Source organism: Cervus canadensis, chromosome 7 (genome assembly GCF_019320065.1).
Source record: "Cervus canadensis isolate Bull #8, Minnesota chromosome 7, ASM1932006v1, whole genome shotgun sequence".
NCBI lineage: Eukaryota > Metazoa > Chordata > Mammalia > Artiodactyla > Cervidae > Cervus > Cervus canadensis.
In genome coordinates, this window is record NC_057392.1 from 7,194,707 (window position 1) to 7,216,722 (window position 22,016).

The 22,016-nt window shown below is 45.2% G+C and overlaps 1 protein-coding gene across 1 annotated transcript in view; it reads left to right on the forward strand.

Moving 5' to 3' along the window:
• The window catches only part of NMNAT3 (nicotinamide nucleotide adenylyltransferase 3), a 134,696-nt gene extending 122,472 nt beyond the window's left edge, over positions 1-12,224 (forward strand). The window contains exon 5 of the mRNA XM_043474262.1: positions 11,038-12,224. Within this exon, the coding sequence (XP_043330197.1) occupies positions 11,038-11,444 (407 nt within the window). The 3' untranslated portion in view covers positions 11,445-12,224. The remainder of the gene's footprint in view (positions 1-11,037) is intronic.
• The last annotated feature ends 9,792 nt before the right edge of the window (positions 12,225-22,016 follow it).

The following is a 22,016-nucleotide window of genomic DNA, read 5'->3' on the forward strand; positions in this document are numbered from 1 at the left end:
ATTTTCATTCATTTCTATGCATATTTTGATTTCTTTTTTGATTTCTTCTATGATCTGTTGGTTATTCAGAAAGGTGTTATTTAGCCTCTATATGTTTGAATTTTTAACAATTTTTTTCCTGTAATTGAGATCTAATCTTACTGCACTGTGGTCAGAAAAGATGACTGGAATGATTTCAGTTTTTTTGAATTTACCAAGACTAGATTTATGGCCCAAGATGTGATCTATTCTGGAGAAGGTTCCGTGTGCACTTGAGAAAAAGGTGAAGTTGATTGTTTTGGGGTGAAATGTCCTATAGATATCAATTAGGTCTAGCTGGTTCATTGTGTCATTTAAGGTTTGTGTTTCCTTGTTAATTTTCTGTTTAGTTGATCTATCCATAGTTGTGAGTGGGGTATTAAAGTCTCCCACTATTATTGTGTTACTATTAATTTCCTCTTTCATACTCATTAGCGTTTGCCTTACATATTGCGGTGCTCCTATGTTGGGTGCATATATATTTATAATTGTTATATCTTCTTCTTGGATTGATCCTTTGATCATTAAGTAGTGTCCTTCTTTGTCTCTTTTCACATCCTTTATTTGAAAGTCTATTTTATCTGATATGAGTATTGCGACTCCTGCTTTCTTTTGGTCTCCGTTTGCGTGAAATATTTTTTTCCAGCCCTTCACTTTTAGTCTGTATGTGTCTCTTGTTTTGAGGTGGGTCTCTTGTAGACAGCTTATATAGGGGTCATGTTTTTGTATCCATTCAGCCAGTCTTTGTCTTTTGGTTGGGGCATTCAACCCATTTACATTTAAGGTAATTATTGATAGGTATGGTCCCGTTGCCATTTACTTTGTTGTTTTGGGTTCACGTTTATACAACCTTTCTGTGTTTCCTGTCTAGAGAAGATCCTTTAGCATTTGTTGAAGAGCTGGTTTGGCGGTGCTGAATTCTCTCAGCTTTTGCTTGTCTGTAAAGCTTTTGAATTCTCCTTCATTTCTGAATGAGATCCTTGCTGGGTACAGTAATCTAGGTTGTAGGTTATTCTCTTTCATTACTTTAAGTATGTCCTGCCATTCCCTTCTGGCCTGGAGGGTTTCTATTGATAGATCAGCTGTTATCCTTATGGGAATCCCTTTGTGTGTTATTTGTTGTTTCTCCCTTGCTGCTTTTACTATTTGTTCTTTGTGTTTGATCTTTGTTAATTTGATTAATATGTGTCTTGGGGTGTTTCACCTTGGGTTAATCCTGTTTGGGACTCTCTGGGTTTCTTGGACTTGGGTGGCTATTTCCTTCCCCATTTTTGGGAAGTTTTCAGCTATTATCTCCTCAAGCATTTTCTCATGGCCTTTCTTTTTGTCTTCTTCTTCTGGGACTTCTATGATTTGAATGTGGGGCATTTCACATTGTCCCAGAGGTCCCTGAGGTTGTCCTCATTTCTTTTGATTCTTTTTTCTTTTTTCCTCTCTGCTTCGTTTATTTCCACCATTTTATCTTCTACCTCACTTTTCCTATCTTCTGTCTCTGTTATTCTCCTCTTGGTTCCCTCCAGAATGTTTTTGATCTCATTTATTGCATTATTCATTTTTAATTGACTCTTTTATTTCTTCTAGGTCTTTATTAAACATTTCTTGCATCTTCTCAATCTTTGTCTCCAGGCTATTTATCTGTAACTCCATTTTGTTTTCAAGATTTTGGATCATTTTTATTATCATTATTCTAAATTCTTTTTCAGGTAGATTCCCTATCTCCTCCTCTTTTGTTTGACTTGGTGGGCATTTTTCATGTTCCTTTACCTGTTCGGTATTTCTCTGCCTTTTCATCTTGTTTAGATTGCTGTGTCTGGAGTGGGCTTTCTGTATTCTGGAGGTCTGTGGTTCCTTTTTATTGTGGAGGTTTCACCCAGTGGGTGGGGTTGGACGATTGGCTTGTCAAGGTTTCCTGGTTAGGGAAGCTTGCGTCGGTGGTCTGGTGCGTGGAACTGGGTTTCTTCTCTCTGGAGTGCAATGGAGTGCCCAGTAATGGGTTTTGAGATGGGTCTATGTGTTAGGTGTGACTTTGGGCAGCCTGTATGTTGACGCTCAGGGCTATGTTCCTGCATTGCTGGAGAATTTGCGTGGTAAGCCTTGCTCTGAAACTTACTGGCTCTTGGGTGGTGGTTGGTTTCAGTGTAGGTATGGAGGCTTTTGGACGGTCTCTTATTACTTAATGTTCCATGTAGTCAGGAGTTTTCTGGTGTTCTCAGGTTTTGGGCTTAAGTCTCCTGCCTCTGGATTTCAGTTTTATTCTTCCAGTAGTCTCAAGACTTCTCCAACTATACAGCACTGATAATAAAACTTCTCGGTTAATGGTGAAAAGATTCTCCACCGTGAGGGACACCCAGAGAGGTTCATAGAGTTACATGAAAAAGAGGAGCGGGAGGGGGGAGATAGAGATGAGCAGAGGAGAAAAAGGGGGACTCAAGAAGAGAGAGACAGATCTATGCAGTTGTCTGTTCCCAGAGTGTTCTCTGTAGCCCAGACACCCACAAAGATTCACAGAATTGAATTGGGAAGAGAAGGGGAAAGGAGGAAATAGAGGTGTTCTGAGGTAGAAAACAGAGAGTCAAGATTGGGAGAGAGTAATCAACACCCTCCTGAGTAAAAATGGGAACTGAATATTGGATTCTTAAATGTCCAAAATTTATATCACATACTGAAAAACAAAGATTAAAAATCTAGAGTAGAGGTTAGACTCTTAAAAATACAATATTGAAAACAAAAACACAAAAAATTTTAGAACTATATATGAAGTTCGGTTTAAAAATAGGGCTTCTCTTTTTTTTTGGCAAGGTTATAGTGAAATGAAAATGAAAATTAAGGAGTAGTAGAGGAGTAATAGAGGACTTTAAAGGAAAATAAGAGAAAAAGAAAAAAAAGAAAAAAAAATCTTTTTCCTAATTAAAAAAATCATAAAACTATATGAAAATGAAAGTTAAGGAGTAATGGGGGAGTAATAGGGAATTTTAGAAGAAAATAAAAGAGAAAAAATAAGAAAAGAAAAAAAATTTTTTAATTTAAAGAAAAAAAAAGGTTAAAATATATCTAGGAATTTCTCTGGAGCTGTTGCGGTCAGTGTGGGTTCAGTTCAGTTTCAGATAGCTCCTCGTTCCAGCTTACACTTCTCGATATCTATAGGCCCCTTCCAGTGTAGTCAGTGTTTTCTACAGGGATTTTAATCTGTTGCACTGGTCCCTTCTGAAGTGGTTCCCTTTGCTTATTTGGCTTCTGTTTGCCGGTCTCTTCAGTGCCTAATTTCTGCCCTGACACAGGCGAGCGGAGGTGGTCTCTTGTTCAGGTTCGCTAGTTCCGTTGCGCTGCGGGGAGGGAGGGGCGCTGCTTTCCCCGTCTACGCTGCTCAGGCTCCCAGGTGCTCTATTTGGAGCATGCCCTGCATGGTGTGCGGTTCCAGTTTTCGGGTATTCCACAAAAGCACGGACTTGGTTGCGCCTGCGTTTTGTGCCTTCCCCAGCCCGAGCAGCTCAGGCAGCCAGGAGCTTGATGGGCACACTCTCCCCGGGTGTGGTGTGCCTTCTCCCCTCCACGTCCCCAGCCTCAGTTTCCGCCCACGCCGGGTGTGTGCGCCTTGTGTTTAGCCACGACCCTCCTGGTGGATGTCGACCATCCAGAATCTCAGGAAGTCTTTGGTTAGAAACTGGAGGCCTGTTTGCAGTGTGGTAGGGGATGGCGTCTTTGGGGCAGAGTTTGCCCCTTTCCCCTCCCCCCTGCCTCCGGTCCAGCCGGCTAGCTCTTCTCTGGACTTGCTCAGACCCTTTGTTCTGCAAACAGCCAGCAGTGTGTTTGGGCCGGTTAATTTTCTCTCTCTCTTTTGCTATACCACAATTTAAGTTGCTATCTCACAATAGCTCCTTCCGATTGCCCTCAGGGCACTCAGGCCCGGTCCTTACCCTAAGCAATGCTGCCCGCTCCTCTCCATTCTGCCCCCACTTGCTGGTGGCGGATGCGGGCATCTGGGGTACTTTTCTGCTGGGAGTTGCTTTTAGGCACATAATCTGTGGGTTTTATTTATTTTTCCTCCCAGTTAGGTTGCCCTCCGAGATTGGAAAACTTCCCCCAGACCCGCCAGTGCGAGGGTTCCTGGTGTTTGGAAACTTCCTCTATTAAGACTCCCTTCCCGGGACGGGTCTCCGTCCCTAGCTCTTTTGTCTCTCTTTTTATCTTTTATATTTTGTCCTACCTCCTTTCAAAGACAATGGGCTGCTTTTCTGGGCGCCTGATGTCCTCAGCTAGCGATCAGAAGTTGTTTTGTGAAGTTTGCTCTGCGTTCAATTGTTCTTTCGATGAATTTGTAGGGGAGAAAGTGGTCTCCCCATCCTATTCCTCCGCCATCTTGGCTCCTCCGAGGAAACCTATTTTTAAGAGATTTAACGTCAATTTGGATCTTCCTTTTAATTTGTAGCCCTGGGTTTCTACCCCGTGGTCAGCTCCTGGTGTTTGATGGAGCCTTGTCAGCTGTGATTTCAGAGCACCTCCCATGGCAGCCCTGGTACCAGGGGTTAAATACACAGCCCCCTCGGGCACATAACCTGGAGCACAGTGATGGGGGGCAGGGTGGGCCAGGAGCAAGGGATCACTGGTATCACCCGGCCAACATTTTAACAGGCTTTTCCATGGGACTGCCTCCAGCGGCTCTCCCAACTTTAGCTGGTGGGACACTATTTCCCTATGAGAAGAGCTCCAGATTTTCATGGTTAAACATGCTTACAGTGCTGTCTTTTCTATAGGACTTTTCAGAGCCTTTACTATGTTCATGTGCATGTGACTCTGTGAGGAAGGGAAGTAGCTTGCAGCCATTCTTAGCACTTTTTAATCATGGGGCTCTTTTTAATGCATATTAGTATTCCTTAGAACTGGTGCTCCCCAGAACACAGACTGGAATCGCTCTTCTAAAAGGACTTGAAAGGTGGGGTGAGGAGAGATAAACTAGGAGTGTGGTATTGACATCACCCTACTATATATAAAATAGGTAAACAATAGGGACCTACTGTATAGCACAGGGAACAACACTCAGTATCTTGTAATAACCTATAACGAAAAAGAATCTGATGTGTGTTTAAAAATAAACATGTGTTTAAAAATAAATTAATTAAGAGGCCTTGAAAATCCCTCAAGTTTCCCGCTGCAGTCCCCAGATGCTGATCAAAGCATCACTCACAGCAGAATCACCTGTGTGGCTTGTTAAAAACACTGAAGCCCAGGCCACACCCCAGACCTCCTGAGGGCAAGGGGCCTGGAACTCCATGGTTAACAGGCACGCTGGGGATCTGCTTTACCGCCAGTTTGGGGAACTGTGCTGTTGAGTGGGAACCCAAGAAAGGAGGAGCTACCGAGTTTCCAATATGATCACCTTCTCCAATATTTATTGCATTCTTCTGGCCTCCCTGTCTGCCTGTCCTCCAGAGCCAGCAGGGGCTCCTCCTCGCCTGTCCCCCAGCCCTGAGCACAGCACACAGTGCTCATTCTCAGCCCTCTGTCTTCTTTCTGAATCACCTCTGGCTCAGCAGTCACTCCTGATAGAGTTCTCGAGACGCTGGCTGGGAACAGAGGTGCCCTGGTCTGGAGACCATCTATGGATAGCGGTGAGTCTAGCTGTGGACAGGGGAACGGTCTGGAGGAGGCAGTGCTGCATCACCACTTGCAGGACCCGTAGGTTATCTGGGGTGGGGCACACCTTGGGGGGCAGAGGAGCAGCTGAGTAAGGCAGTCAGGGCAGGAAGTGCTGGCCACCTCATGCCATTCAGGATGCTGGAACCTGTGGCGAGAGAAGGAAGTAGCAGCCAGTGAGGCAGGAGGGATTCCACACTGAGGCTCCCGGCATCTCACCTCTCTGCAAATGCTTCCAGAAGCCCTGTCTCTTTGCCTGGCCTGCCTCTCCTCCCACTGCCAGTTGTGGCTCTGCTGTTGAAAAGCTGTCTGTCCTGTAAGGCCCTTCTGTAAGCGGGAACCTTCCCTGAGAAACCAGTCCCCCCTCCACCACTTCACGTCACCCACTTTCTTTTTGGATGTGCTTGTCCAGGGGCTACTAGCCTGCTCTGCTTGACCCTGTGACATTCAGGGTTTGTCCCTTATTCCCTTTCTCTACGTTCAAACCCTAAATCCTACTCTTCTTGTTCTCTTCCAAAGTAACTGCTAAAAAAGGAAGTCTGAAGAAAAAAAAAGGAAGTTTGCATTGAATGAAAAGTGGGCTTTTCAATTTACCAAAATATATCTGGGGCCTTAAAAACGAGTGTGCCCTTTGCTTGATAAATTCCCCTTCTAGGAATCTGCCTGAGGAGGTAATTAGAAATTGGGACAAAGACTTAAGGAGAAAGATGTTTATCAGAGCAATTTTTACAATGGCAGAATATAAAGCAAACTCAGTGTTAAAATGTTAGGGAAAGTATAAGTAAATTTACAATATATAACATAGGATGAAGAACCCACACAAAAGGTTTTCATGAAAAGGTGAAACACTTAGGAGGTAAGTGGGAAAAAAATCAGGATACAAGACTGGATAATCTCAATTTATATAAACATATGTAAATGTACTTTCACATCTGTTTGCATGTTTAAATAGAAAAGACTAAGAAATATACCAAAATATTGACAATTTTTTGTAGAAAGCAAAATTACTGTTGTTATTTTCTACTTTAAATACTTATATTTTCCACATGGTCCACAGTTGACACAGATTTCATGTTTATCATCAGAAAAATAATAGAGCAATTAAAAGAGAAAGGTGGAGTCTTTCTCATGTAAGTTTGGCTTCTGATGAGGTAACTTGCATGCTACTCGTGGCCTATTTCTAAAGGACCGTTTTGTGTGCCCTGTACTCTGTCACGTGCTGTTCTGCTCTGCAGCTGAGCTCAGCGTCTTCTGGCTGCCAGGCCCCTGCTTTCCCCATCACTGCTGTGATTTGTGGTCCTCCTTGGACTCCCCCAGGAGCATGTAGATTGCCTTGTCCTGGGCCGTTTGGGTGTCACACTTTGGGACACTTTCAGTCCTTTAATAGCCCAGTTCTGACACTTATGAAGGTAGTCCCTGCCTTAGCTGTTGGGGCCGAGCACAGCTCAGAGGATTCTCTTTCCATACAACCAGAGCAGATGCTTCATCTGTTTCCGTTTCACGCTGCCTGTTCCAAGGTGGCCTTGTATGATTAATTTGGGCGTTCCCCTCATATACCAGAGGGCTTCCCTGGTGGTTCAGCGGTAAAGAATCAACCTGCCAATGCAGGAGATGCTTCAAGTCCAGGGTCGGGAAGATCCCCTAGGGTAGGAAGTGGCAACTCAGTCCAGTATTTTTGCCTGGAAAATTCCATGGACAGAGGAGCTTGGTGGGCTACAGTCATGGGGTTGCAAAGAGTCGGGCACACACACATCAGATCCCAATACCTGGCTTCATCGTGGGTATCCTGTCTAGACCCGGAAGTCCTGCACTCCAGACACCAGGCCTGTGTTCATGTGCTGTACTAGGCAGGAAATTTCCATTGCGTTCTCACCATCACTCAGCTTCCATAACTCCCAAAGGAGGCTTTATTACCCCTACTGCAGCTGAGGAAACAGGCCCATCAGCTGTAACTACCCCAAGGTCCTCGCAGACCTGAGATTGGAATCCGGAGCTGACTGGCCTCAGGGTTGGTGCTCTTTAATGTTAGAGTGTTGGCAACTGGACATTCAAACAAACAGGTCCTGGTGGCAGTTCTCTTGTTTTCTGTGTGAATCTCTGCTTCATCTGCTCTCCAGAGCCTGTGGTTATTCAAAGACAGAGCACACTGCCCCAAAATGCCCATGGGCATCTATTTATGTCACTGAGTCACTGTTAAGACAAATCAAATTGGCAGCTTTTATTCAAAACGTCAGACTTACAGACTGGACTCTCAGAGTAACTCAGTCTGCAGATTTCATAGCAGTGATATGAATGTATCTGAAAGGAAATGTAACTGCCTTTAAGGGGCCTGATGATAGGACTGCCCAGAGTTGGGGTCTAAAGTGCATGTGGCTGGCAGGAGGGATCCGTCGCACCAGCCCCATGGGCATGCCTTTTGACTTGGCGGATGACGCAGGTGTGGGTACTTGTTCCCTCTGGGCAAGGGCTCAGAGTGGATTGTATTCCATACTGTCATTGTTAATAAATTCAAACAGTATTTAATATTGAAGCAGGTGTGTGGAGATCATCCCCACAGAAACCCACAGGAGAAGAAACCCTGACCTGTGGGAGCAGGGAGGTGTGCCCAGACCCCAGGAGACCCTGGAATTCAATGCACATCTCTTAACCTCCCCCATAGGAAGAACATGAAACAACAATTCAATGGCTTGAAAGATCAAACACTGGTCTCTTTCTATATTACAGTGGTCAGATAAATAAGAAAGTAGAGTAAAATCTCACAGGTGTGGAATAGTTTGAATCCACATACATGTTGCAAGCAATGGGACCAGCCCAAATGAGTGAAAAGTCTAAGTTACTGAATAATTTTTAAATGCACTTAGGATGCTCTCCATAAGTGCCAGTGAGTGGATTGGTGGATAAGTAGGTGTATGGATGGATGGATGGATGAATGGATGGATGGTAGTTAACACATACCACACTTTTTCTGTTCTCTGTTCTAAGTGTTTTATATTTATCAGTTCATTCAATTCTAAAATAATCCTATGAGATAAGTAGTGTTAATATCCTCATTTTAAACTTGAGGTCACATAGCTGTCAGATGGCAGAGTCAGGATCTGAATATGAAGAGTCTGGCTCTAGAGTCCTAGTTCTTAACCATGGAGAATTCATGAATACATATCTTAATAAATGTTTGAATATCATTTTATTATACCAGTAGTAGACTGCTAAAGTGTTTGAAGTATGTTTCTATGATTACATCTGATGCCTTAAAATGAGTAAACAATCCAGTGCTATCGTTTCATGGATGGGGAAACTGAGGCCCAGGGAAGGATCTCAGCTCCAGGCCCGCAGCAGCCAGTACCCAACTGAGGCGGGAACTCTGACCTTTTTATGACATGTCCAGCTTCTCACTTTCCAGTGCATCGCTGGTCTAGTGCGCCTTTGTAAACTCATCTCTCTAGTCCATGTCCAGATTCTCTCAAAGGTTTCACAATAGAAGAGCCTAAGCTGACAATTTACATCAGGTTTCCCCCCAGCAGATGGTATCCCTGAAGCCCTTCCCAGCTGAGGTTTCATGGTGACTGAAAGATGTTCTTGCTCTAGGAGCCCAGCCTTTGCTGTTCACTGAAGCTAGAACTGACTTCCAGAAGGACCGGAGGCCCTGCTGGTTGCTTCTAGCATGGACTTAGTTTTCCTTTTTCTGATTAGCCCATGCAAAGGGGACAGGAACAGGAATGGTGCCAGGAAAATCCAGGCAGAGTGATGCATGTACAGTTCCTGCCAGCAGGCGGCAGAAGAGCCCAGGGGTTTCAAATACCCCCCAGTGGAGGCTGGCTGACTCAGTTAGCAATGAAGAACCTCAGGCAAGTCACACGCCTCTCTATGCCTCAGTTTCCCCCTCTGCACAATGGACATGACAATAACACCCATCTCTTGAGGTTACTCTGAGCCTCAAATGAAATTAAACACATAAAGCACTTAATAGTGCCCATAATAAACAGCCAATAATTGTTAAGTATTCTTTAATCATCACAATCATCAGTCTCTGTTAGAACAAATGCTAAAGGATTATCCACATTGATCAGTTGTTCTAGAGCTTTGTTTTATTGAAAACAGATGAAAAGGTCACCAGCTGAGGTCTTAGAGACCTTTTAGTTACCCAAAGATCCTTTATAATTAACCTTTAAGATGGGATTGTACTTATAAAGGCACCAGACATTAGGGCTGAAATAGATTGGCCCTAGTGGTAAAGAACCCGCCTGTGCTCCACGTAAGAGAGACATAAGAGACACAGGTTTGATTCCTGGGTCGGGAAGATACCCTGCAGAAGAAAATGGCAACCCACTCCAGTATTCTTGCCTGGAGAATCCCATGGACGGAGGAGCCTGGTGGGCTGCAGTCCATGAGGTGACAAAGAGTCGGACACAACTGAAGTGAAGCCAGCAATATAAATTTATTTATTTATTTAATTTATTTTTGGTCTGCACTGGGTCATTGTCGCTGTGAAGGCTTTTTTCTCATTGCGGTGAGCAGGGTCCACTCCTCAGTGTGGCGCGTGGGCTTCTCATTGCCGTGGCTTCTTGTTGTGGAAAAGGAAAGGAAAGTGAAGTCGCTCAGTCATGTCCAACTCTTTGCGACCCCATGGACTGTAGCCCTACCAGGCTCCTCCATCCGTGGGATTTTCCAGGCAGGAATACTGGAGTGGGTTGCCATTTCCTTCTCCAGGAGATCTTCCCGACCCAGGAATTGAACCCGGGTCTCCTGCATTGTAGGCAGGCGCTTCACCATCTGAGCCACGTGTCAATCTGTGCTTGTTGTGGAGCACAGGTCAATAGTTATGGCGCAGGGGCTTAGTTGCTCAGCGACTTGTGGGATCTTCCCAGATCAGAGATCATACCCATGTCTCCTGCACTAAAAGGCAGATTCTTTACCACTGAGCTCCCAGAGAAGCACAGGGCTGAAGTAGATTTTGAGAAAGGCGGTGACTTGCCAGAGGTCCATTGTCTATTAGTCCTAGGGCTTTAAGAACCTCACCTTCTATCAGAAGACAGAGTTCTAGGTTCAGCACAGCCACCTTTGGTCTTGCTGGACCTGCTATGGGCTCCAGTAACCACAGACAGCCTTGTGGTATGACACTGAAAAAAAATCCATTTTGGATTACTTGGCATTTTGCCAACCTTAAACAAAAGATTTATTGATTAAAGTATTACTTAACAACTGTATGTCCCTAAAGTAGTTTCAGATTCATCACATACTTTTTCTCCTTAAGTCATGAACACATAGACATTGAGTTCCCCATAGATTCCAAGAAAACCATTTGGTGAAAATCTCAAACAGAATATGATGCTATCTTTCCTGGCCATGACCCTCCTGTTACTTTCTTGAGATCCACCCTTGTTTTTCCAGCTGTGCCTGAGCTGAAGCTTCTCTGCGGGGCAGATATCCTCAAGACCTTCCAGACCCCCAACCTCTGGAAAGACACACACATCCAGGAAATAGTGGAGAAGTTTGGTTTGGTGTGTGTGACCCGAGCAGGGCATGACCCCAAGGGATATGTCTTGGACTCACCCATCCTGCATAGATACCAGGACAAGATCCACCTGGCCAGGGAGCCGGTGCAGAACGAGATCAGCGCCACATACGTCAGGTGGGCCTTGAGCCGGGGGCATAGCGTGAAGTACCTACTCCCAGATGCTGTCATCTCCTACATCAGGGAACACGACCTCTATCTCAGGGATGCCAGCCCAGAGCGGAATGAAGGCTTGCCAACCCAGGGAGGGCCAGCCTCTTCTTTTCCAACCAGCTCGTCCTGAAGACAGGGCACTTATGTTCTTTGTTTTCTGAAATCTTTCCATTTTGCATTTGGTTTGTTTCGGCAATGATTTTGCTTCTGCGGCATCTTCTGTCCCAGGAAGAGATACCTTCTTCGGGGAGGAGCAAAGGTCTGAGTTACAAGGATGGACATATATCATCGAGGTTAAAGTGGCGTGGCAGCACATCAGGATTAGACAGAAGCTCTCAGAACCTCTGGTGGAAGAGGCCTCCTTGCTTTGTAAGTGGTAGCTATGGCATGAACACAGAAGGTGGTTCTGCATATGGCAGGGGCCCTGAGGGTCAGATCAGAATTGCCGACAAAGCCTTTTTTAACTGGGACCAGGTGCAACCTGTGGGCCTTGATTGAAGAGACTTGACAGGATGCTAATTACCAAACAGTGGGCTTTGTCAAGGCCTTTTTTCAACAAAACAACGCTCATGGAGGCCCACATTCAGGAGCAGCGCTTTGTTGATTGACACTGAGTCTTCTTTTAGGAGCTGTTGTCTGCCTGCCTCCTGGTCATTGGCAAAATTTAAACTAAACTCTTTCTAAGTGGTGATCCTCAAACAGTATTTTTGATACAGTGTACATATATACATTTTTAACACAGCTATTCTATTGTATAAATGCCAGGGTTCCTGATTTTCAGGTTTCTAAAAATGAACTTAGTTAAAACAGATGCCTTGACTGTTTTAGAGAATCTTTTTGAATGTTTTATGATGGCCTGCCTGTTGGAATATCGGCGAAGGGATAAATAATAAATTGACATCAAAAAGTACTAATGAAAAGTTTCTCTTTTTCTTCTTTGTTATATTATTAATGCCTGGTATATCAGCTGTTGCTTTTCTTTTTAGCTACTCCCTGAAATTTGCTACCGTTCAAGTTCAACTGGCATGAATTTAAAAGTTGCTAGTCCCAGGTACCAGCCATGGAGGAAGCAATTGCTTTCCAAGCGAAAGGTTCTCTAAGCTGTGGGTCAATGACTCTGTTCAGGTGAGCCCTGAAAGATGCCCCCAGGAGCCCGGTGTAGGTCCAGGATTCAGGATTTGTCCTTCCACTCTGATTAGGAGGAGATTTTGATTGGCCAAACCCTATTTGAGTTGACTCTTTCCACGTGCTGACTGAATGCATTTAGAATTTACTTCTCCCTGACTTTGCCCTGGTTCATCCTTGTTACAAATTTAATCGTGCAGAAGCACAGAGTTGGTGGGAAGAATCTAGTATCTCCCGAAATATATCCCAGTATCTGCAGGTGTGTCAGGATGGACATGAGTGAAGTTGGGAATCAGGGTTCCCTGTGAGGAGAGTGGAGGGGGGAACCCTCCCATGGGAGTCTCCAGACTTATGCCCCTGTAACCTCTAAGCTGCTGACCTTTTCCCACTCTGATGAGCTATGCCCTCAGAGGCTCCCTAAGGACCAAGCTAATTCAAAGGAATAGGAATCAAACAGACTTGCCCCAAAGCTGGCACAGCAAGCTGCATTATGTAAACTAGCTCCCTTCTCTATGGTGGGCCTCAGTTTTGCAATCTCTAAAATGGGGAAGTTTGGCTAGACATCCTGTACATTCTCTTCCAGCTGATTTTCTGAGACTCTGAGTGCCTCTGACTTCAACCTCTCCACCCTTATTTGGGTCCAGTACACTTCTAGCCCAACTGGACACTCCCCAAGGGCAGGGGTCTTTGTATTCTTTGCTGCTATATCCTAAGTGCCAAGAAATTTGCTACTCCAAGTGTGCTTGCAGGCCTAGTGTTTGCATCCCCGGGGAACTGGTTAGAGAGACAGACTCTCAGGCTCCACCCCACGTCTACTGACTCACTCTGTAGTTGAATAAGGTTCCCAGACCGTTCAATGCACTGGCCTAGAGCTGTCATTCAGTCACCAAGTCATGTCTGACTCTTGGCAACCCCATGGACTGCAGCACGCCAGGCTCACCATCTCCTGGAGTTAACCCAAGTTCATGTCCATTGAATCATCTCCTCCTCTGTCATCCCCTTCTCCTCCTGCCTTCAATCTTTCCCAGCATCAGGGTCTTTTCCAGTGAGTTGACTCTTCGCATCAGGTGGCCAAAGTATTGGAGATTCAGCATCAGTCCTACCAATGAGTGTTCAGGGTTGATTTCCTTTAGGATTGGCTGGTTGGATCTCCTTGCTGTCCAAAGGATCCTCAAGAGTCTTCTCCAGCACCACAGTTCTTTGGCATTCAGCCTTCTTTATAGTCCAACTCTCACATCCGTATACATGACTACTGGTAAGACCATAGCCTTGACTACACAGACCTTTGTTGGCAAAATGATATCTTTGCTTTTTAATACACTATCTAGGTTTGTCATAGCTTTCCTGCCAAGAAGCAATTGTCTTCTAATTTCTTGGCAGCAGTCACCATCTGCATTGATTTTAGAGCCCAAGAAGAGGAAATCTGTCACTGCTTCCACCTTTTCCCCTTCTATTTGCCATGAAGGATGGGACCAGATGCCATGATCTTAGTTTTTTTAACATTGAGTCTTAAGCTGGCTTTTTCACTTTCTTCTTTCACCCTCATCAAGAGGTTCTTTAGTTCCTCTTCACTTTCTGCCATCAGAGTGGTATAAAAATTATTCGTTTTGTTTTGAATAAACTGTATGTATAACTGAAACTGCATCACATTTACTCTGGTAAATAGCCCCCACTGTTCTGTGTGGAGTACAGAAGGCAAAGGAGGGAAAAGAGAAAAACAGCACACAGCTGCATCCAGAAAAAGTGATGGAGAGGGAGCCTGTGGGTTTGAGGCAGGGCTTCTCACCTTGAGCACTACTGGCATTCTGTACCAGAGAATTCTTCACTGGGAGGGGCTATCCTGTGCCTTGTAGAAAGCTTAGCAATATCCCTGCCTCAGTTCAGTAGCTGGTAATAATATCTGCCCATTTTAACCAAGATAATCACCAGACCCACTAGTTTAAGACTATGGCTTAGAGTGGGAGGGGGATGTTATTGAGACGGGGTCTCTGCTTCCCAAGAGAGAAGATTAGGAAATGGCAGCTGACTATCTTACAAAGGTCTAGTTTGGGGGTAGGGGGATCCCTACCAGTCATGAAGTCATGTTTATTCTGGGGGGACACAGTGCTGTTGACAGTAGCAATCAGAAGCCACATCCTTGACTCAGAGGCACCCCACCTCAGTCTCCCTCTAATCCCAGTGCCCAGAGTAGTTTTCTCTTCCTTCTTCACAGGCCGAGTCTTCCAACATACCCTGTACCCTCAGGGCCTGACGAATGGAGACTCCCAATGGGTGGGAGCTAATTGTTCTATGATTATAATTATTCAAATTTCAAGATTCATTTACTCAAATCCCATTTATTGAGGACCTTGCCTATGCCAGGCACTAGACTAAACACTAGGAGAATGATGTGAGCAGGTGGACATGGTCTCACCCCTTGAGAAGCTTACAGACCATTGTAACGGCTGGGAATCAAGCATTTCCATGACAAAACATGATTTCATACCGTCTTGAGGGCTCCAGTGAGCAAATCCACCATGTACTGTGCCAGCCAGAGGCAGCAGTTTCCCTGCGAAGTAAGGAAGCTGAAGCTCCAGCTCCTCGTTTGCCAGGCCCTTTCCAACACCCTGGAGGGATCTTAATTATGTGGGTATCTGATTTCACATTCAAATTTTTATTCTTTTTCTGGAAAGGGGCCTTCAAGATTGTACAAAGTTTAGACCCCATAAGACTCAGGGATTCACCCTGATGACAGAGTGTAGATAGCAGAGAAGACAGGATGGATTTGAGACCTGAAAGACAAATCCCCAAGACTTGGGGATGGGTGGAGGCAACTGACTTTCAGGTGGAATGAAGAGCACACACAAAGGCCCTGTGGCAAGAGAGGGCAAAGTAGACAACATGACAAGCTAGATTCATCAGCACCTCCTTAAGAAGAGGCTGAGTATTATAGTGTGGACCTGACAGTAGGCATCTGGCATGCCACCATCAATCTCCCTGACCAGCCTCCCTGTGGGCTCAGGGACACTAGGCCCAAGTAGGCTGGAGAAGATCTCCTGTCTGATTCATGGTTGTACCTTGTGGCTGCCACCAGGCAAAACATTCATTTCGTAGCCTTTGCTAAGGCTAATATTTGTTGTTGTTTAGTAGCTGTCATGTCTGACTCTTTTGTAACCCCATGGACTGTAGCCCGCCAGGCTCCTCTGTCCACGGGATTTCCCAGGCAAGAATACTACAGTGGGTTGCTATTTCCTTCTCCAGGGGATCTTCCTGACCCAAGGATCGAAGCCACATCTCCTGCATTGCAATCAGATTCTTTACCACTGAGCCACCAGGGAAGTCCACCTTTATATATATTGTCCCCTAAAATAAAACATCACAAAAGATCTACTATATATATACATACATATATATATTTATATAGTGGATATACATCTACTCTATGTGTAAATATATATCTACATATATTTTAGAATTGTTGGATATTTTATATTAGAATTGTTAAGACATTTTGGAATTGTTAAGAATTTAGAATATTTTAGAATTGTTAAGATAATCCCCAATAGATACACATCTACTATATTGTGTGTGTGTGTGTATATATATATATGTATATATATATAGTATCAACTATATATACATATATATTTCTGCTCTCTCACTTGTCTCATTGATTCACATAGCCTCCCTTTTTTTAGTATCAGAAGAGAAAATACATGTCACTGCTGTGCTCCTGATTTATTGCATTGACACTGACCTGCATACCTGATTTCACATTCTTCTCCATTCCTTCAGGCCTTCTTTGCATCTCGTTTGCCAGGGTGTTTTGTTTATTCGGCAAGAACAGATAAAACAGTGGTTTGGACTCCTGGGTAAATAGAATTTCCAGCCTTAAATAAAGGTTCTCCTCTGCTAGTGTATGCTGCCCAAGTGAGCGCAGCTCTGTATCCTGGCCTGAGGAAAAGATTTTTCATTTATAATCCTGTCTGTGTCACTTGGGACAGAATGATGTGAAATCCCATTTTAAACAGATAGCGCCCCGGATTTGCAAGGCACACATGGTAATTGAGTTAATACATGAATATGAATTTCTTCTCCCTAGCCTCACACTTTCTATGCTAACAGTGTTTCTGCCTTTGCTTTTTGCAAGGGTCTCAATGCATAGACCATGTTCCATTTCAGTCATGTTATTTTCTTGGACCACAGCTCTGCATGTTAGATATATATATGTGTGTGATCTTAATCAATCATAATGTACTTAGGCACACACCTCAGAATATTTTAGAATTGTTAAGATAATCCCCAAAAGCCTTGTTTGTGGCACTAGAAGGGACCCTAAAGTTAATCTGGTAGGTACCCCCCTTCCCAAATTATCAGAACACTGAAATCCCAGTGTTCTGTATCGCTATTAGAAACAATAGTACCGTGTTTCTTGGACAAGTCTGGGGAGCCCTACCTCTCTTTCTCCTGCTGGAAATCCATTATGAGCATTTGCATGCCTTGTCGGTCTTACTTTCTGCACATGCCTCATATGCAGCCTCTTTTCTCCATCTATCCTGTCCCGTCTCAGGCCAGACCCTCCGTCATCTCTTATCTGGCCCACCACCACTCCCAGCCCCTGAGGTCCCTTCTCTCTATTGGGGCCAGAGCAGTCGTGTGTGTGTACAAAACTGGGTATATTCCTCCCCTGCCCATATTCTCCCCAAGGGACACCAGGAGACTCCAATAGAAGCCACAGACTTGAAGAGCATGTTTACAAAATGTAGATCTAATAAATGACTGATGTCTAATATGTTAGTCTCTCAGTCTTGTCCGCCTCTTTGCAACCACATGGATTGTATCCCACCAGGCTCCTCTGTCCATGGAATTCTCCAGGCAAGAATACTGGAGTGGGGCTGCTGTTCCCTTCTCCAGGGCATCTTCCTGAACCAGGAATCAAACCTGGGTCTCCAACATTACAGGCAGATTCTTAATCATCTGAGCCACCAGAGAAGTCCCCTAGTATATGTACAAAACTATAAAAAAATAAGACTAAAAACCTAATTAAGAATGGCCCAAAGATTTGACTAGTCATGTTCAAGAGAGGGTTAACCTAGCAGGCCTGATGCAGCGCTACAGAAGGCTGGCCCTTGGCTGGCATCTGAGAAACTGGCTTTTGGAATATTGCCTACGTGTCTAACTGATAAGGCTGTTTTGTCTGCCTGGGGCACTGGACCAGCTTGCCTAGACTGTTTGTACAAGCAGTGTGATTTGTAGTGAACACCTGCCTTCCTTCTAGGAGTTTGGAATGTCAGTAATCATGGCAGGTCGCACAGGCAGAGTGCCTCTATCACCAGCCCATGAAAAAAAAAAAAACAACCCTGGATTCTAAGTCTCGGGCAGCCTTCACTGCAGAAACAATACGCAGAGTTGCTGCATTTCACCACTGAAGGAAAAAGCATGTCCTGTGCATGTTCTTCCCAGGAGGTAAAACTCTGGATGTCTGCACCTGGGCTCCTCCACACTCCTCCCGATGTGTTTTTTCCCCTGGCTGGCCCTGCTCTGTGCCCCCTCACTGTAGTGACTCATTGCCAGACAGGTAACTGCCTCTGAGTCCTGCAAATCCTTCAAGCAAGTTGCCAAACATGGAATCCTAGAAACAAGGACACTTCACCAAAGACGATGCAGGAATGACAAACAAGCACAGGAAGGGATGCTCAGCCTTGTCAATCTTTAGAGAACCACAGTGAGCTGCCATCCACCACCCTCTGGAATGGTTAGAACCAGCTGAGCAACCCTAGGTATCCTTGCTTGTGTCCACTCGCACTTGTATGTAAATGTTTATTCACTAGAGCCCAACACTGGGCAAATTCAGACGCCCATCAACTGGTGCTTGGATAAACAAACGTGTTGCATCCATGTAGTGGAATACCACTCAGCAATTAAAAGGAGAGAAACTAGGGATGGATACCTGCAACAAGGTGAATGAATCTCAAAGACAGGTCAGATGGAAAGAGCCAGGCATATGGAACGATATATTGTATGATTCCATCAATATGAAATCTCTAGGAAAGGCAAAACTCTAGAGGCAGAAGGCAGACCAGTGGCTGCCCAAGGGTAGGCATGGGGACTGCCCATAAGTGGACACAAGGGAACTTTGGGGGGTGATAGATATATTCTAATATTAGATTGTGGTGATGGTTGCACAAGTATATAAAGTTACCAAAGCTCATCAAGCTATACACATAAAATAGAGTTTGTGGTATTTAAATTACACCTCAATAAAGGTGTCTTTAACAAGTCCTCCTGAGGGCTCTCCTGGTGGCGCAGTGGGTGAGAATCCTTCAGCCAATGCAGGAGACTCAAGTTCAGTCCCCAGTCCAGGAAGATCCCACATGCCATGGAGCAACTAAGCCCGGTGTGCGCCAACTATTACGCCTATACTCTAGAGCTCGGGAGCCGCAATGCTTGAAGCACATGGGCCTAGAGCCTGTGCTTAGCAACACAAGAACCCACCACAACTAGAGAGTGGCCCCCGCTCGCCACAACTAGAGAAAAGCCCACACAGCAATGAAGATTCAGTGCAACCAAAAATAAATTTAAAAAAAAATTTTTTTTAAATCCTCCTTAGCTTCCATTACATGCTTTTGGAGTAGAAACCTGGCTGAATAGAGACCTGGCTCCTCCCAGGGTTGGCCTCCTCTTCCCCCTAGTCCTCCCCCGACTCACCCCAGGCCCCCAGCCCTTTCACTCTCTGTTCCAGCCTAGGGCTTCTTTCAGTTTCTCACAGCGTTCTCTGAGTCTCAATTAAGCCAGACTTTCCCAGTGAACTCCCAGCTTCCTGCCCTCCTCTTTGGTGAGAGAATTTCATCACTCTTGAAATGACTGATTCAATAGCAACATCAAGTTCCCTGAAAGCAAGGATTTGTCTTGATCATTGTGCTTTTTCTCTAATACAACTCCTGGCTCATAGTAGGGACTCAATAAATATTGCATAAAAATAATACCTGAATAAGCATCTTAAGAGCTCCAAGAAGCCCATGATAAACACACCTGTTTGTATAAATCAGTGTTTTTGAAGCATGTTTGCACTCGGAATCCTTTCTATACACACACACTTAATAGTATGAGGAACATAGAACTCAAAGTGTAATTTACAAAGTTCTTATCTACAGTTTTTTCCTCTAGCTTTTTTCTGCAATAGACATCCTTGTATATAAGCCCTTACAAGCTAGTGCTCTTGTGGGATAGATTCCAGGAGTGGTACTGCTGGGTCAAACGGTGTGTGTACTTTTTATTCTAATCAATGTTACCAGATTGATTTTTTTTTTTAGTAAATTGAATTTTTTGAAAAAACAGAATCTCATAGAGCATCTGAAATTTCATTTCCTTATTCTTTTGCAGGGAGTCACCTTCATTATCTTTCATATACACCACTGCAATACCCGTCTCTTTATTCCAACAGATAATCTGTGTGGAAGAGTTTCAGGGACTCTCGCACCTTAGAGAGTTTGCTGCACCCTGTTCCCGGTATTTGCTGGGTGCCTCAGTCAAGGATTCTTTCTTCTTTTGGCACATAGGAGCTCCTCAAACTCACCCAAACAACACAGGTGGGAGCACAGGTGTCACAAGGATGTCAGGAATGGAAGAGCCCATGGACAGGACATATATACCGGTTCGTGAGGAACTGGAGAGAGGAACTTTCCCGGTGGTCCAGTGGTTAAGAATCCACCTTCCAATGCAGGGGATGCCGGTGTAGAAACTAAGATACCACTTACACAGGGCAACTAAGCCTGGGCACCTCATGAACATCCAGCAGAGCAAAAAAAAAAATGACAAAACTGGAGAGAAAGAAGAAATTGATGTTCCCCACCCTCCCTGACCCTCCCTCCTCCTCCCCTACTTCCTCATCTCCCTCCCCCTCTGCCCCCACCACTAATTGCTATGGTCCTCAGCCGCTGCTCATCCTCCAGCTGCTGGCACACCTGTACCCACGTGACCCTCCACCTTAAGCCCTGTCTCAGTGTCACGATTCTAGATTCCATGACTCACTGGCCCTGGCTGGACTGGTCCACCTGGTCTATGCGGCAATGACATTTCTACAAGGGTGGAAGGTGGGCAGGCAGGAAAGAAGTGAAGGACACTTCCCACTCTCTGGTAAGCACCCACATAATTGCAGAGTAACCTAGCATCTGTGTTTATGACTCTTGCTCCTGTTCTGCTGCAGGTGGTGCTGCTAGGAAATATGCTCTTGGGGGGAGAGGGGGAGGGAGGGTAGGATGACAATCAAATGTCAATCTCTTCTTCTCCACCCTTCCTTACGCTGTGGGCAGAAGGACCAGACCCCAGGATGGTTTGGGCAGAAGCTAGAGGGAGTCCCCCCAGGGCCCACAGGCATGTGCTTGAGTAGCCATGGGTCTGGAAGGACCGGGGAGGGCAGAGTACAATGGCTACAGCTGGATCGTGAGCCGGTCCCCTCAGCAAGATCCTGCAGAGGGGCAGAGACTTCCTCCTCGAGGCTGCATGGACCACTGGACACGGAGGGTCAAGCCAGGCACGGGTCCCCATCGTCCACAGCAGCCAAAAGCCATGTCTGGACCCTCACAACCTCACTGGGAGTCCTGACTTGGCCAAAACTCAAAAGGCTTCTTGGCAGAAGGATGGTAAGTTGGTACAAGCAGATGTTTGCAAGGTGAGTGTGGATTTCCCTGGCATCTCAAGGTGTTATGTCACCCAGAGACCTGTCTTTCCCAACCTCTGCTCTAACTGCCCTCTCTCTTCTCTGGGGAGAGCCTCTACTCAGCGATCCTACAGCCCCAGACACCCCAGGTGCCCCTGTTTCTGTGGCTGTCCCCCTCACTTGACTGCACTCTGAGAGTGTTACTGAGTCCAACTTATACGGCTCGCCCCATGACAGGCCAGTAAATTGAGAGAAGAGTCTTTGAGGCAAGGGATAGCAACTTTATTCAGAAAGCCAGCAGACTGAGAAGATGGCAGACTAGTGTCCCAAAGAATCGTCTTCTCTGAGTTAGAACTCAGGCTTCTTTTACTCTAAAAGAGGAGGGGGTAAACTCCTGGTTTGGGGATGTATTCATTTCTTCCTGCATCCAGGTGGGCCTGGTCAGGATGTTTCTTGTGACCTAAACAAAGGTATTTTAGCTTAATCCTCATTACCTGGGAGGCAGGGTTCCCAGAGATGGACCATTATGTATAATAAGCTTACACGCAACTTCCCTTTAGTGATTAGCTTGTATTCAAAGCAATGGGATGTAAAGGTTAGAGTAAAAGAGGCAGATCCAATACGGGGTCACGTTTGTTCTTCCCTATTACAAGAGGAGGGGCTCGGCGTCTCACTCTGCCCACACCAAGCCCCCCCATGGGTGGACATCCAGATGGTCTGGTGGAGGCCTGGCACCTACTCCCCTTCCTAACAGCACCCTCAGTTTCTTTTAAGGACTTCTCTTCCTCACTGGATTCAGCCTGGTGAGCACACCCAGATGTTCACTCCATGCAATTTGAATCTAGAACACAGTGACCACTAAAAATGGCCAGAGTAGGTTTATCCTGTGGCCAGTTCCAATACAGGGTCCCACTTGTTTTTCCTATTTCTCTCTCCAAA